Source organism: Electrona antarctica (assembly GCF_951216825.1).
Source record: "Electrona antarctica genome assembly, chromosome: 3".
In the NCBI taxonomy this organism is placed as follows: domain Eukaryota; kingdom Metazoa; phylum Chordata; class Actinopteri; order Myctophiformes; family Myctophidae; genus Electrona; species Electrona antarctica.
In genome coordinates this window covers 7,420,189-7,437,053 of record NC_136808.1, presented here as the reverse complement: position 1 = coordinate 7,437,053, position 16,865 = coordinate 7,420,189, and the positions used below count along the sequence as shown (strand labels likewise).

At 42.1% G+C, this 16,865-nt stretch overlaps 1 protein-coding gene across 1 annotated transcript in view; it reads left to right on the top strand.

Moving 5' to 3' along the window:
• The window catches only part of large2 (LARGE xylosyl- and glucuronyltransferase 2), a 367,952-nt gene that overhangs the window by 66,697 nt on the left and 284,390 nt on the right, over positions 1-16,865 (top strand). The window contains exons 8-16 of the mRNA XM_079497940.1: positions 131-235; positions 2,444-2,556; positions 3,064-3,189; positions 5,479-5,634; positions 6,530-6,693; positions 8,720-8,998; positions 11,361-11,507; positions 11,877-12,072; positions 12,657-15,683. Coding sequence (XP_079354066.1) covers positions 131-235; positions 2,444-2,556; positions 3,064-3,189; positions 5,479-5,634; positions 6,530-6,693; positions 8,720-8,998; positions 11,361-11,507; positions 11,877-12,072; positions 12,657-12,854 — 1,484 coding nt within the window. The 3' untranslated portion in view covers positions 12,855-15,683. The remainder of the gene's footprint in view (positions 1-130; positions 236-2,443; positions 2,557-3,063; positions 3,190-5,478; positions 5,635-6,529; positions 6,694-8,719; positions 8,999-11,360; positions 11,508-11,876; positions 12,073-12,656; positions 15,684-16,865) is intronic.

Sequence of the window (16,865 nt, the reverse complement as noted above, 5' to 3'; positions counted from 1 at the left end):
ATAGAAACATGTTTTTTTCAGAAAAATGTTTTTTAATCGACCTCAGTCCAAAATGGGTTAAATATACATTTGAGTCAAATTATTATGTATGCCTTATATGAACTTTTCTATTGATATACTATTATTGCAGACAAGGAGGTGATTGGGCTGGTAGAGAACCAGAGTGATTGGTACCTGGGGAATCTATGGAAAAACCACAAACCATGGCCTGCGCTGGGCCGAGGCTTCAACACAGGTAATGGCTCTCTCTCTCTCCATCAGCACAAATCCTCATGCTCCTCTCCCCCCCCTCTCTCTCACCCTGCCTGTGTAAATGTGTGCGTCATTAGGCGCTATGTTTGGAAGAGACATGCATGTGCATTGTTGTAACATTTACATGCATATTATCAAATACATTATACAATACAAGTTTGACATTGTGCACTGCTAGCTAATTGTGTAATTAGCTAGTAGTGTGGATTCCATACGCCTGAGAGACAGACTGCTACCGATTGGCTAGTTACTGACTGGTACCGTCTCCCAGTGTTTTTGCTCAGAGAAGTTGCGGTGCCAAACTTTGCGCACACACTCCCTGGATGCCAACGACGAACCTCTGCCCCAAATATTCCTCAACGGCCTGTTATAGCGCCACCATGAGGCCGATTTAGGCAAAACACATTTCTGTAGATGACTCGTACACATTTTATCCATACATCACACAATTCGGTATACACTATCTCCATAGTCATGTGATCAACACAGATCTGCACAATTTCCCATCTTCCATCCTGATTGGCTAAGATTGGCTTCCAAAGCTCACATGATTGGTCCGTTTCGAACAAAATGCCACAAATCACAAACAGTGTCCAATTTCCATGAAATTCTACACGCACATTTCCACTAGGCCGAGGACGACATGCCACAATTTTTTCCCCAAATCATCCTCACTGTGGCGCTATAACAGGCCAAATCCTGTTTTTACCTATAACTGCATCGACAACTTATGTATGTGCACTCCCTAGAGGCCATGGAAAAACATTTTCCCTGCATCCCTCCACATCTGCCGGTTATAGCGCCACCATGAGGCCGATTTCTGCAAAACACATTGTTTATGTTAGTCGCACAGATTTCATCCAAATCTCACGCAAATCGGTACACATGATCTCTGTAGTCATGTGATCAAGACGAGCCTGTTGGATTTCTCAGATTCTACCCTGATTAGCTAAGATTGCCTTCCAAAGTTTTCAGGAGTAGCCCGTTTTGTACAAAATGCTGCACATGTCCTGCTCATCCAGAATTCTATCCTCAGAGATGCTATGAGTGATCTTGCTCTGCATTTCCTCAACAAAATGAAGAAAATTGTTGCAAGAAACAAACAAACAAAAAAACATGTTTATATTACTCCTAAACATTTAGCCAAACATCACACACACTCCTATCCTCCTGGTGGAGACCTGTGCCCAGAAGGGCACTTTTTCTAGTTTGACACATATTCCCATAGCCTGGAGGGAAAATTGCTCGCTGATGTATTAATTCACAAAAATTACATAGTTATATTTCTTTTTATATTTGGGAATTGAGGTCCCTGGTTTGCTGGCAGCGTGTTCAAGTAATACGAGGCTGACGGGCCCAGTAGTTTAATGAGAGAGTAGCTACAGACAGACACAAAGGGCTAAATAATAGATCTGACGATAATACAAGTTAAAATGACACAAATGGAGCGCCGTAGTCCGACATCAGTGCCGGTAGAATGATGCACTATCCCTCTGCGTCGACGATTATTTTCCCAATAGAAATTCTCCATAATATGTTAAGTCATATGAGAACTGTGCTCCAAAAATAAGGTCATAATTTATCCAAAGTTCTCCAAACACATACGTTATCAATTCTCGTAACCCAATATCATAAATGACACGTACGTCACATACCTGACAGATGGATGATTTGTTTATTTTTGGTACACCGTTAGTTCTTGTGATGGCACGATTTTTCTAAAATAGCAAATCTACAAGCTTGTAGTGCGGCACTCGCCGTGCTATGAGCTTGTAGACTCCAATTAGACTCCAATAATTTTTTTAATTACCTTTAAAAAATACGCTCCACTGCAGCAGCACAGACAGGCACTAGAGCATACAACTTTCCCCTTGAGAAAAAACCCTAAATAAAACATTATGATAAAAACAAATGGTAAATTAATGAACCATATGAATAAAAGTTTTTTTTTTAAACGTAATTAAAAAAATTAAAAGTGACGAGAAAATACTATAATTGTCCGTAGAAAATGACTGACTTACATGCACTCCCGATGGACAGGAAGAAAACACTTGGGTGATATCCCAACAGGAAGTCCCCCTTAGTCCCGCCTCCTACATTGTGCAAGTGAAGAATAACATAATGCTTAAAGCACCAAAAGGGGTTCCCGCCCAGAAAGAAAGGAGTGTTTTTAATAATGTTTTCTTGGCAGGCGTCATCCTGCTGTATGTGGATCGCCTGCGTCGGATGGGCTGGGAACAGATGTGGCGACTGACGGCCGAGAGAGAGCTAATGAGCATGCTCAGTACATCACTGGCCGACCAGGTGAGAGATGACTCCACCCTCCCCATTCAGCAAGGACTATTAAAAGAGGACGGGAAGCGAAGACCGTACGGTGGACTCCATGTTTACTCCCTGGAAGGAAAGAAACATGCGCAGTTGAGACCAAGGAAGCTGAACGCGGAAGTGTTGGCTGCATATAGCCCCATTGCGCTTGTTTCTTTCCTTCCAGGGAGCAACATGGAGTCCACCGTACAGTCTTCACTCCCTGTCCTCTTTCAATAGTCCTTGCCATTCGGGAGGAAGTATCCATTTCATGTTTGAGAAATATATCAAAGCATTATAAAGAAAAGAAGACAAAACAAGAATTAAGTACTCCCAACATTCAATATGTTGATTATTTAAACAGTGATATGTTTCTTTAAACAGTGATATATATGCAATGAAGGCATTCATATGTATTTATTTATTTCAAACCTAAAGAGAGATATGTTTTTGTTCTAAGTAAATATGAAAGTAAAAGCATTCTAACGTACTGTATGTTGCGCGCAGGACATCTTCAACGCCTTCATCAAGCAGAACCCCGTCCTGGTGCATCAGCTGCCCTGTTTCTGGAACGTCCAGCTGTCCGACCACACGCGCTCCGAACAGTGCTACACAGAGGTGTCTGACCTCAAGGTGGGCTATAGTTGTGCTTTACATTGAATACGTTACATTACATTTTTACATGTGTTGTTGACCACAATACATTTTCTTGGAGCTACAGAGCTAACTAGAAAAAGTGCCCTTCTGGGCACAGGTCTCCACCAGGAGGATAGGAGTGTGTGTGTGATGTTTGGCAAAATGTTTAGGAGCAATATAAATGTGTGTGTGTGTGTGTGTGTGTGTGTGTGTGTGTGTGTGTGTGTGTGTGTGTGTGTGTGTGTGTGTGTGTGTGTGTGTGTGTGTGTGTGTGTGTGTGTGTGTGTGTGTGTGTGTGTGTGTGTGTGTGTGTGTGTGTGTGTGTGTGTGTGTGTGTGTGTGTGTGGCGACGCAGCTTGGCCTGTTGTAGTGCCACCATGAGGCTGATTTGAAAACTGTCAAGTGGCATTTCTTCCAAAGCCTAGTGGGAATACGCATGCACAGTTTCACCACAAGCGGACGCTGCGTTGTGTAGTTGTGGCGATTTGTACAAAACGGGTACAAAGCGGGCTACTCCTGAAAAGTTTAGTAGCCAATTGTAGCCAACGAGGGTGGATTATGAGAAATCAAACAAACCCGTCTTGATCACATTACTATGGAGACTGAGAGCATGTGTACCGATTTGCGTGAAATTTGGATAAAATCTGAAGGAGTAATATTAGAAAATGTGTTTTACATATGTCGGCCTCCTGGTGGCGCTATAAAGAGCAGATGTAAAACATTCCAGGCAAAGGTTTTTCCTTGGCCTCTAGGGAGTTGGCATACAAAGTTATCCACAGATCCGTGCAGTTAGAGGTAAAAACACTTTTCGGCCAGTTATAGCGCCACCATGAGGCTGAGTTGAAAATGTTCATGTGGCATTTCTTCCTCGGCCTAGTGGGAATGTGCGTGCACAATTTCACGGAAATCACACGATGTGTTCATGATTTGCAGCATTTTGTTTGAAACTGAGCACTCCTGCGAACTTTGGAAGCCAATCTTAGCCAATCAGGATGGAGTCTGAGAAATCCGAAAGACCCGTTTCGTTGAATGGCTCTAGAGAGACTGTGTACCAATTTGCGTGATGTTTGGACAAAATCTGTAGGTGTACTGTCCAAAAACTTGTTTTGCACAAAGCGGCCTCCTGGTGGCGCTATAACAGGCCGTTCTGGAAATTTTGGGGCAGAGGTTCATCGTTGGCATCCAGGGAGTGTGTGTGCAAAATTTGGCATCGACCGGGTTAACGGTGCCGGAGATTAGCTGTTCACAGACGGAAGGACGGACGGACGGACGGACACACACACACACACGGACGGACGGACGGACGGACGGACGGACGGACGGACGGACGGACGGACGGAGTGCAAAACATACTCTCTCCCCATGCCTTCGGCCTGGTGGAGACAATTATGTGTCCCTATAAGGAAGAGCATGCTATTCATCATGCTGGCCTCTTCAAGCCTCGTCCCCAGGGACCCCCACTGGGTCAACTGTGGTCACCAAATGGCTTTTATGTCAAGTCATTTTCAACCCATTTAGGCCTGACGTCGAAATAAAAAAAAAAGTCTTCTGAAAGAATATATATTCAAAGATTTGTGCCGCATTTTCACGATTTTTCTAAAATAGCACGAGCTTGTAGATCTGCTATTCTTCACTGGTGGTTTAATTGTTGCATCGTTCTCATTTTGTTGCGCAATCATCGTTGTGTATTGGCTGCATGCTTGTGCCTCTCACTGCAATGACCATTCTGGCTACATTCTAACAGTCTGCAGTAACTGGCAGTTGGAAAAAAATAACATTCGTCCTCTTCAGTTTAAACATTACGGACCAGCAAACCTTGCTAAAAAGAAATAGCATGTCTACAAGCTCACAACAACGTCACAACGTTATACGTGACAACGTTGTGAGCTTGTGGGTTCAAGTGGTTAACCCATTTAGACGATTCTACAAATGTCTTCTAAATCCTGACAGTTTTCTAAAAAACCCCATGTTTCTATGTCAGTCGACCCCCCCCCCCCCCCCCCCCCCCCAGAAGCAGAGATTTGAGTTAAAAACTTCCGCTCTGAAAGAATATATTCAAAGATTTGCACCACATTTTCACGACTTTTCAAAAATAGCAGACCTACAAGCTCGTAGCGCGCCACTCGGTGCCGCGCTATGAGCTTGTAGATCTGCTATTTTTCAATAGCTAAAGTACAACAGAATGCTTAAAACACCAAAAGGGGTTCCCGCCCAGAATGGTTTAAATGTCAAGTATGATGAAAAAAGAACAGCCAAGTCATGGTTTGGCGGACTTCTTGTTTTAAGGTGATCCACTGGAACTCTCCTAAGAAGCTGCGGGTCAAAAACAAGCACGTGGAGTTCTTCAGGAACCTCTACCTGACCTTCCTGGAGTACGACGGCAACCTGCTGAGGAGGGAGCTGTTTGGCTGTCCCAGCCAGGCCACGCCACAGAGTATCAAGGTACAGTACAGTGTATAATTATAGGGCTGGCTTGTAAGGTCATAGACTGGTAAATATGGGACTTTTGAAACTGTATTATGTATAGATATAAAAAATAAATAAAGAAAAAGCGGGTCCACATAAAACTTTGTTTATTAAAAAAAAAAATACGAATGTATGTATGTACTTGTGAATTTGAATGTATTTATGTCTGTTATGAGTCTGGCGTAGAGGATTTCATCCTGTGCTGGAAAACTTTTCAATAAATTTCAATAAATTTCAATTTCAAGTACAAGAGGGCCTCTGTCTGCCCCTCAGCATAGCACTGATATATTATGGCAAATGTACGTAGAACTTAAAATGTAGTTTTCTGTACGGGTAGTCGGGTACTATTAACAGTTCTACTGCGAATCACGCTTTACCCGCATTTTAAATAATCAAATATTCTACGCTGCCGAGATTGTTTTATTACCTTTTAGAGCATACGCTGAAGTATTTGGGCTTTTGATCCGTGAAAATCCAGCGAAAAAAGGTTCGTCCGTTTGTTATGAACGATCGCACCACCCGCCATCTTGGTGCGCCACAAGACCGCACCACAAGACCCTCCTCCATGAGGCGTTGTACCCCGTTCATTTGCATTGGCCTCAATTTCCCAGAAGCCCCAGCAGCCCACAGCATGTGTTGATTTCCGGTTTCGTCATCATAACATGAAGGTCTTGTCTCCAGCTCCGCGGCAAAGACGGAGTTTCTTTTTAATTATTAAAATACGGTGAATTAAACACATAAAACAAAAGGCGGGAATGAATATGACGCCACCTAGCGTCGACGTACGTATATATACGGAACTGTGGCGGACAAAAGAGTTAAAATACGACGTTCTTGTTTTTCCTGACATTCTCGTTTTCTCTGTTCTCAGCTGCAGGCGGCGCTGGAGGACCTGGACGAGGACGACCAGTGCTACGACTTCCGGCGCGAGCGAATCACGGTGCACCGCGTGCACCTCTACTTCCTGCAGTACGAGTACACGCCCACGGGGGACGACCACGACGTCACGCTGGTCGCACAGCTCTCCATGGACAGGTATAGAAGCTGGCGCCCGTCTGTCTGTCGCTCTCGTCTTCCTGTGGTCCAGGCTCTGCCCCCCCTTTGTGTGGCTCCACAGTACCAGTACCATCTGGCACTCGGCCTTTGTGCCCTCAAAAAGTTGACAGATTTCAGAACAACCTCGTGTGTCTGTCCGTCGTTCTCAAACATTTTCACGTCAAGGACCCCCAAAGATTATATGTAATTGGCTGCCCGACCCCCATCTGAGAACATGTTGTCCCAGAAGCAAAGATTTGAGTTACAAACGTTCACTCTGAAAGAATATATATTCGAAATTTGTGCCAATTTAAAATAAATAGTAGATCTACAAGCTCATAGCGCGGCACCGAGTGCCGCGCTATGAGCTTGTAGATCTGCTATTTTTCAATAGCTAAAGTATAACATAGTGCTTAAAACACTTATGTTATGCTTTAGCTATTGAAAAATAGCAGATATACAAGCTCATAGCGCGCCACGAGCTTGTATAGGTCTGCTATTTTTGAAAAATCGAAGAACGACTGACATAGAAACATAGCTTTTTCAGAAAACTGTCAGGATGTAGAAGACATTTTTAGAATCTGATCTAAGGTCAAAATGGGTTAATGAACGATACATATGCCAATGTGAAATGTCATTATAAAGACATGAAGGAACATGCACTGCTCTCGTTCAGCAGCATCAATTTTATTCAATCATTGACAGACATTTCGGTCCATCTGGACCTTCCTCAAGAGCGGGATTGCTTGTTCATGAATTCTTCTTCATGATTGGTTTATTTATTGTCACTGTCCAACGCACCTGCTTCTGAACTAAGTGGATTTGTGAAATACCTCCTTTGCGAAATTATAAAGACATAAAATATAGTCTTTATTGTATCATTCAGTGATATGTAATATATACATATATCATGGAGATTCAGTACATTGTTGTATTGACAATATGTTGAAATGACAACGTTTTGGGCCGCAAGTATTATTTAACACCCATCCCTAGATTCCCTACCTCATGTCCTACTTACTTAACCCATTTTGACCTGAGATCAGATTCTAAAAATGTCTTCTACATCCTGACAGTTTTCTGAAAAAGCTAATAGTTGAATAGTTTCCATTTAGTTTTAGTCACATTTTAGTCACCTGGAATGTGTTATTGTTAGTATAGTTTTAGTCGAGTAATATCATAAGATTTTAGTCGACTAAATCTACATGTGATTTAGTCGACTAAATTGTATTTTGGCGGGCCTTGATGCCGTCGTAATGACCCATTTTACACTTGCTGAAAGTAGCCAATCTACAAGCTCACCGCGTTGTGAGCTTGTAGTTCTGCTATTTTCAGCATGCAACCACGTGTAGAATTACTTATACTGGATCTCTTGTCCACTAGTCCCTTCCTAACATTTTAGTCTAGTATCTATTTGTTGACGAAATTGTCAATAAATGTAGTCATCATAGATTAGTTTTCATGTAGTTTCCATTTAGTTTTCCTCAGTGAAAAAAATGTAGTCGACGCTCATTTTTCGTTTTGGCACCCCTTTTGGTGTTTTAACTAAGCATTATGTTATACTTTAGCTATTTAAAAATAGCAGATCTACAAGCTCGTAGCGTGCCATCGAGTGGCGCGCTACGAGCTTGTAGGTCTGCTATTTTTGAAAAATCGTGAAAATGCGGCACAAATCTTTGAATATATATATATATTCTTTCAGAAGACTTTTTTTTTAATTTCGACGTCAGGCCTAAATGTGTTAGTATCAGTCGACGAAATCAACACGGCCTGAGTCACCATCAATAGAGAGTATGCGCGTGACATCATCATCAAACCCGGAAGTTATGCAGGAATGCCTACCAAGTGGCAAAAAACTACTTTCTGGCCTTGATAACCCATACATCCAAACAGAAAAGTCCTATCTGATTGCATTAAACAATGTTAAACTCACTTTGCATGTTGCTTTGCCACTCGATGTGCCATTCACTTTAAGCATGCACATACCCTCTATAATGCATATTGTATACGTCTCGTCTCCTGCCAGGCTCCAGATGCTGGAGGCCATCTGTAAGCACTGGGAGGGCCCCATCAGCCTGGCTCTCTACATGTCGGACGCCGAGGCACAGCAGTTCCTGCGCTACGCCCAGGCCTCCGAGGTCCTCAAGAACCGCCGGAACGTGGGCTACCACATCGTCTACAAGGAGGGCCAGTTCTACCCCGTCAACCTGGTGCGGAACGTGGCCCTGAGGAACGCCAACACGCCGTACGTGTTCCTGACGGACGTGGACTTCTTGCCCATGTATGGCCTGTACGAGTACCTCAGGTGAGATCTTTGTTTGAACACGGCGAGTTGCATTTTTTGTCAAAAGGCCATCGTTGCACAGTTCAGTGAAAAAGCTTTAAGGGCCTTGCAAACGTGAAGCGAGGAACGCAGGCGTTGTTGTTGCCTGGATCAACACAGGTCTCCTCCAGGTCTGTTGAAGAGGGCGCGACAACGCAAGCGTAAAAACTAAAAAGCTAAACAGTATCCAGGTCTGGTGAGTCGCGGGCGTGCATGTGCACGTAACGAGCACGCGCGCAACAAATTCACGGGACCGCGCTCGCGTAAATACGCTTGCGTTGTCGCACCGCGACTTCTCCGAGCAAAAAACGCAGGTACTCATTGAAAATGAACTATAGGCACGTTTTATCGCTCCCCGTTTGCAAGTCCCTTAAAGCTAAATTTACTTTTCGAGGTTTTCACTCCATGACATTTCAAAGAAAAGACAGATGTTGTATTTCTGACTCCACTCCACTAAATATAATTAATTTAATTTCTTATCTAATGTTAATTAACCACATAATCCAAATATAGTGACAGTAGCCAGGTTACAACGTGTTGCATTGCAGATCTATTTTTGACTGTTATTGATCATTTTCTTTTGAAAAATGCAGGAAAATGTCTCTACCTTTTTATTACAGCAAAGAAATTAAAAACAGTGTATTTTGTCATACTTAAGTAGCCAATTGTGAAAACAAATCATGTACTTTTGAATACTTAAGTATTTTTAAAAGCAAGTACTCTGCTACCTTAATTCAAGTATAAATTTGACTGAGCAACTTTCACTTCTAGATGAAATGACCCCTTTTAGTGTTTAAAGCATTATGTTATGCTTTAGTTATCGAAAAATAGCAGATCTACAAGCTCATAGCGCGCCACCGAGTGGCGCGCTATGAGCTTGTAGGTCTGCTATTTTTGAAAAGTTGTGAAAAATGTGGTGCAAAGCTTTGGATATATTCTTTCAGAGCCAATGTTTTTAACTCAAATCTTTGCTTCTGGGGGAGGTCCCTGGAACAACATATTTTGAGATGGGGGTCCGTGGCCCAATAGAGATAATTCTGGGGGTCCTTGACATGAAAAAGGTTGAGCACCACTGACATAGAAACATAGGTTTTTCAGAAAAATATTAGGATTTAGAAGCCTTTTTCTTTTTTATCGACCTCAGTCCAAAATGGGTTAAGGTCCTTGCAAACGTGAAGCGAGGAACGCAGGCGTCGTTGTTGCCTGGATCAACACAGGTCTCCTCCAGGTCTGTTGAAGAGGGGCGCGACAATGCAAGCGTAAAAACTAAAAAGCTAAACAGAATCCAGGTCTGGCGAGTCGCGGGCGTGTGCACGTGACGAGCACGCGCGCAAACAAATTCACGGGACCGCGCTCACGTAAATACGCTTGCGTTGTCGCACCGTGACTTCTCGGAGCAAAAAACGTAGGTACTCATTGAAAATGAACCATAGGCGCGTTTTATCGCTCCCCGTTTGCAAGTCCCTTAAAGCTAAATTTACTTTTCAAGGTTTTCACTCCATGACATTTCAAAGAAAAGACAGATGTTGTATTTCTGACTCCACTCCACTAAATATAATTAATTTAATTTCTTATCTAATGTTAATTAACCACATAATCCAAATATAGCGACAGTAGCCAGGTTACAACGTGTTGCATTGCAGATCTATTTTTGACTGTTATTGATCATTTTCTTTTGAAAAATGCAGGAAAATGTCTCTACCTTTTTATTACAGCAAAGAAATTAAAAACAGTGTATTTTGTATTTTGTCATACTTAAGTAGCCAATTGTAAAAACAAATCATGTACTTTTGAATACTTAAGTCATTTTTAAAAGCAAGTACTCTGCTACCTTAATTAAAGTATAAATTTGACTGAGCAAACTTTCACTTCTAGATGAAATTACTTTTGCGCTTCACCAGCGAGTGCTGCCGGCGCGTTTTACCTCTCCTTCAGCAGCCACTGTTTCAATATGTCTGCTACTCTTTCCACGATAGTAGTCTTCTTTTAGTGTTTAAAGCATTATGTTATGCTTTAGCTATTGAAAAATAGCAGATCTACAAGTTCATAGCGCGCCACCGAGTGGCGCGCTATGAACTTGTAGATCTGCTATTTTTGAAAAGTTGTGAAAAATGTGGTGCAAAGCTTTGAATATATTCTTTCAGAGCCAATGTTTTTAACTCAAATCTTTGCTTCTGGGGGAGGTCCCTGGAACAACATATTTTCAGATGGGGGGCGGAGGCCAATTACATATAATTTTTGGGGTCCTTGTCATGAAATAATGAGAAACACTGATAAAAAAAACATGATGTTTTTCAGGAAAAAAAGATTTTTTTTAACATTTCTTCCTGGTTCCTCCTTGTAGGAAGTCTGTGGTGCAGCTGGACATGGCCAACACTAAGAAGGCTCTGGTGGTGCCAGCGTTTGAGACGCTGCGCTACCGCCTGTCTTATCCCAAATCCAAAGCCGAGCTGCTCTCCATGCTGGACATGGGGACCCTCTACACCTTCAGGTAACCGGAGATAATAATTATAAAAGCACTATTTAGGTTAGGATATTTTTTTCCTCTGTATACTGTTGCTTTCATGAATAATAGAAATAAATTATTTAAAAAAAATATGCAGTGTGATTTACTGTATAAACATTTACATAAACATTATGTTTGCTGCAGGATAAAATAGTGTTGATGTTTTATTTTATTTTATGTGAAAGTGTTTTATAACATTGAACCAAATGTATTGATCCAATGACAATTATTAACAAGAGCTTGTGGCTACATAATATCCACATTGGATCCAAATAACACAAGTTATTTTTTCTAAATTTTTTCTGAAAAGTAACCGGTACGATATCATAGTTTCCACTGTCCCCCTCCCTGTAGGTATCATGTCTGGACCAAGGGTCACGCGCCAACCAATTACGCCAAATGGCGAACGGCCACTACACCGTATAAAGTGGAGTGGGAGTCCGACTTTGAGCCCTACGTTTTAGTGAGAAAGGACTGTCCGGAGTACGACCAACGGTTTGTGGGCTTTGGCTGGAACAAGGTGTCCCACATCATGGAACTGGATGCACAGGTACTTGTTTACAATACATATAGTTGCCAGGGCGTACTTAACCCATTTTGACCTGGGAACGATTCTACAAATGTCTTCTAAATCCTGACAGTTTTCTGAAAAACCCCATGTTTCTATGACAGTGGTTCCTTAACTATTTAATGTCAAGGACCCCTAGAATTATATTGGCCACCGACCCCCATCTGAAAATATGTTGTCCCAGGGACCACCCAGATGCAAAGATTTGAGCCAAAAACGAACGCTCTGAAATAATATATATTCAAACATTTGGGCTATATTTTCACGATTTTTCAAAAATAGCAGACCTACAAGCTCGTAGCGATCTTGTAGATCTGCTATTTTTCAATAGCTGAAGCATAACATAATGCTAACACCAAAAGGTCTGTAGCTTGTAGGTCTGCTATTTTTGAAAAATCGAAGAACTACTGACATAGAAACATAGCTTTTTCAGAAAACTGTCAGGATGTAGAAGACATTTTTAGAATCTGATCTCAGGTCAAAATGGGTTAAAGTCTTTCATTTTCCTGTTGTGTCACACACTCTCACACCAATCTTATTTTTTTCCTGCTCATTCATCCCTACAGGAATACGACCTGATGGTGCTCCCCAACGCTTTCATGATCCACATGCCCCACGCGCCCAGCTTCGACATCTCCAAGTTCCGCTCCAGCCCCAGTTACCGCAATTGCCTGGCCACGTTGAAGGAGGAGTTCCATCAGGACCTGTCCAGGAGCTATGGCTCCGCCGCCCTCAAGTACCTCACGGCTCAGAGGAACATCTAAAAAAAACAACGTTCTGTTCTGAACGCCGCCCTGAAGTCTGACCTGTCTGACCATTAGTTGCTCTCTGCTGCCATCTCCTGGTGACAGCATGGAACAAAGTGGTACCACCAAAGACGTGGTACCAGGGAGGTGCCAGGGAGGCACCACCAGTGACACTTTGGAGTGCTCACCACTGTACCTCACTGCCCATGAGGAACATCTAAAAAAAACAACGTTCTGTTCTGAACAGGCCAAACGGGGGCATTCTACCCACTTGCCTATAAAGTCCACGTGCTTTCGGCTTGACAGGATCTTCGGGATGTACTGTATGTGAGACGTGGATAACATGGATCAAATCCTTCTAGTGTTACTATGACAAAAGATAAGCTTTATATGGCCCTCACAAACTGTCTCGAGGAGGGCCTCCCGTGTTTCAGAAGAAGCAAGACAACTCCCACTTTGTAAGGTGGACTGTGAAAGTGGAGAAATAATTTAATGAAAGAATGATTGTTGAGCGTGGATGCTGATGGGACTAAGCTTTAAGACTGTGGATGAGGACGACCATTCAGTTATGATGTGTTCTGACAATCAGGGGAAATTAAGACTTTTTTTTTCTTTTTCGTTTATTTTTTAAACAATCCGTCCTCCACGGATGTATGCCCAAATCTTTGGCACTCGAGGAAATGAAAAAACATTGGGACCTTCCTGTGTCTGTTTTGGGGACAAAATATAGATTCTCACGTTTAAAAGGGAATACAGTTTCAATCAGATGCGTATAAATGCCAGTGGAATTAGAGAAACATTCAAAGCCTTATCATGATATTTAATATTTAATTTTTTGCTTTCCTCCTGTGTAAACGATTACCAATGAATAATGTGTGGCACATGAAGATTTACATCGTCATTGTTCTATTTTTCTTTTACATATTTTGACTGCTGGTTAAAGAAAATAATATCCCAGTTTTTGAATTGGGGATAATCTACTGCGGGGCTTGAGGGATTCGCTGTGTTGCTAGTGCGCGTGTGTGAGAATGTGTGTCTTTGTGATTGTATCATTAATGTTCATGAGGGGTTTGTGTGCTTGTGTCAATGCGGACTTGTGTGTTGTCAGCGTGCGTGCGTGTGTGGCCGTGCGTGCGTGCGTGTGTGTGTGTGAGAGAGAGAGTGATTGTGTAAGGTACATGAGTGTGCGCGCATCACTTGGCATGACATTAACATACTTCTCGATTGACCCCGTGTCACCAGATCACATGTATATTTGCTCGCATTCGAAGAGTTGCACTATATATGTAATCTTCCCCGACATTTGATTAATTTAGGCAACATGTTTTTTTTTATTACGCACCCTTCTGAAGCACACGAATGTCTCTGATTTTCCCAAGCGTGTTCATATCATAGTCCGTCAACACCATCTCACACACCTGATATCACCTGATATTGCAATTATGAACCCGTCTCAAGTATTCAACCTATAGTTTCCATGCATGGCGCGTCTGTAATGAGACGGCTGTGCTTCACTGTTAGGCCTCACTCAGACCTTTACTGCATTGCTGTATGCTTGTTGGATGAATGTTGTGTAGTGTCATGGCCGCCCCAATGCATTTCCAATGGAAGTCACATGGTTTGTAGTCCACATTTTGGACTGAGTGAGGCCTTACTGTCAAGAAAGAGTTGTTTCTTTGTGCCATAGTGTCCAAAAAGAGTCTGAACCACTGGATATATGTGCCATCTACTGCTATCATCTCCTCCAACCCCTAGAAAACTTTTTTTTTTAGTTCATTTAATTGTATCCGTTTTCTTGAAGAGCTTCATGATCTTTTTCGCCATTCCAAAAACAAGAGATTTTGTTCAAAGAAAGATGTTTTTTCCTATACCCTTGATCTTAACATATCTATTGACTAAAGTCCACTTCACGAGGGCCATTTCAAGTAGATTTTATATATATATACACGTACAGTTGAGTACACTGTAAAATCCCGGAGTGTCAATTGAACTCTTTGAGAGTTGATTTTAGTGTAGTGAAGGACAGAAGGAATATATGGGGTTATGTGGAGCGCAGCGTCCGTCTTCAAGGGGTCTGGGTCGTCTGAGACGAGTGCAGGGAGAGTGAGCACAGTAGGCACGGGTTCATGTGGTTGTGCCATCAGTGGTGGAAAGTAACTAAGTACATTTACTTAAGTACTGTACTTAACCCATTTTGACCTGTGATCAGATTCAAAAAATGTCTTCTAAATCCTGACAGTTTTCTGAAAAAGCTGTTTCTATGTCAGTCGTTCTTCGATTTTTCAAAAATAGCAGATCTACAAGCTCGTAGCGCGACACTCGGTGGCGGGCTATGAGCTTGTAGATCTGCTGTTTTTCAATAGCTAAAGCATAACATAATGCTAACACCAAAAAGGGGTTCCCGCCCAAAATGGGTTAAGTACAATTTTGAGGTATTTGTACTTTACTTGAGTATTTCCAATTTCCAGTACTTTTACTTCTACCCCACTACGTCTCAGAGCCAAATTTTTTACTTTTACACTCCACTACAATTATTTGAAAACTTGAGTTACTAGTTACTTTGGAGATTGGAGACCACTTCAACCCTATACATTTTGGCCATTTGAAAATAGCCGATCTGCTAATAGAGATCTGCCATTTTCAATAGACTTTGTACACATTTTGAACTCGTGAAATGGGACATTCTGCAATATGAGTACTTTTAGTACTTTTAAGTACATTTTGATGCCGATACCTTTGTACTTTTACTCAAGTACATTTTCAATTCCGTACTTTTACTTGTAGTTCTAAATTGCAGTATTGGTACTTTTACCCAAGTAAAACAATTGAGTACTTTTTTCCACCACTGTGTGCCATGAAACAAACTCCTGTCTCCTGCACACCCCACCGCCCCGCCCCCATCCCCCCCGTCCTCTCCATTGACTGTGGTGACTGCGGTAAATGCTAGTGCCTTTGCTGTATTGTGGAAGAACGGAAAAAAGAGAGAAGAAGAAAAAATAAGAGAAAAGGATATTGATTGTACCGTTGTACGTACGTACGTACGTACGTACGTACGTACGTACGTACGTACGTACGTACGTACCATTGGGGCCTGGGGATAGGTGGGCACTCTATTTATTATTGTTGACTCAAATCAATCATATTTTTCTATGTAAGTGCTTTAAATAAATTTGCCCTTTTTTATGTGCTTGGTCTGGCTCTTTGTTACTCTGTTTCATGTGAGTCTCATTGAACCGAGTTCAAATCTGACTCGACATGTCTGCCCTCTCTCTGGTTTCCTGTAGACTCTCTACACTTTCCTATCTAAAAGTTTAAAAGCATACATTCTTGCAACAACATGAAAACTTATTGAAAACAAAGATAATTCAGGGGCACTGCATGTCGTTGGCTGTATTTGATAAATGAATGGATAGAGAGCCTTCTTTCATTGCCTATAATACTGTAGGTTCTTTCTGCACTTAGTATGAGTTCAAGGAATGTATAAGGCCTCACTCAGACCTTTACTGCATTGCTGTATGCTTGTTGGATGAATGTTGTGTAGTGTCATGGCCGCCCCAATGCATTTCCAATGGGAGTCACATGGTTTGACACAACATTTGTGTTGTATGAGGGGGAGGGGCGCAGTCGAAACACAGCCGAAAGCCATACAACAGCTTGTAGTCCAAAATGTGGACTACAAACCATGTGACTTCCATTGGAAATGCATTGGGGCGGCCATGACACTACACAACATTCATCCAACAAGCATACAGCAATGCAGTAAAGGTCTGAGTGAGGCCTTAGTCCCTTCTGGCAGGTCTAGTATGTCTGTCTATTGAAATTGTGCAAAGTTTTGAATATCTACGGAGGGGCACACATCAATAATGGACTGAATTTGGCTAAAAACAGACAGTTATTGCATGATATAAGCATATAAAGACTCAACACGAAGAGTAAGGTGAAGTTGAGCAGGATTATAAAAGAATCACACTCGTGTGAAGTGAGCGGTGCCTTTCATCATGATGAGAACATCATCGTCATACATCAGCC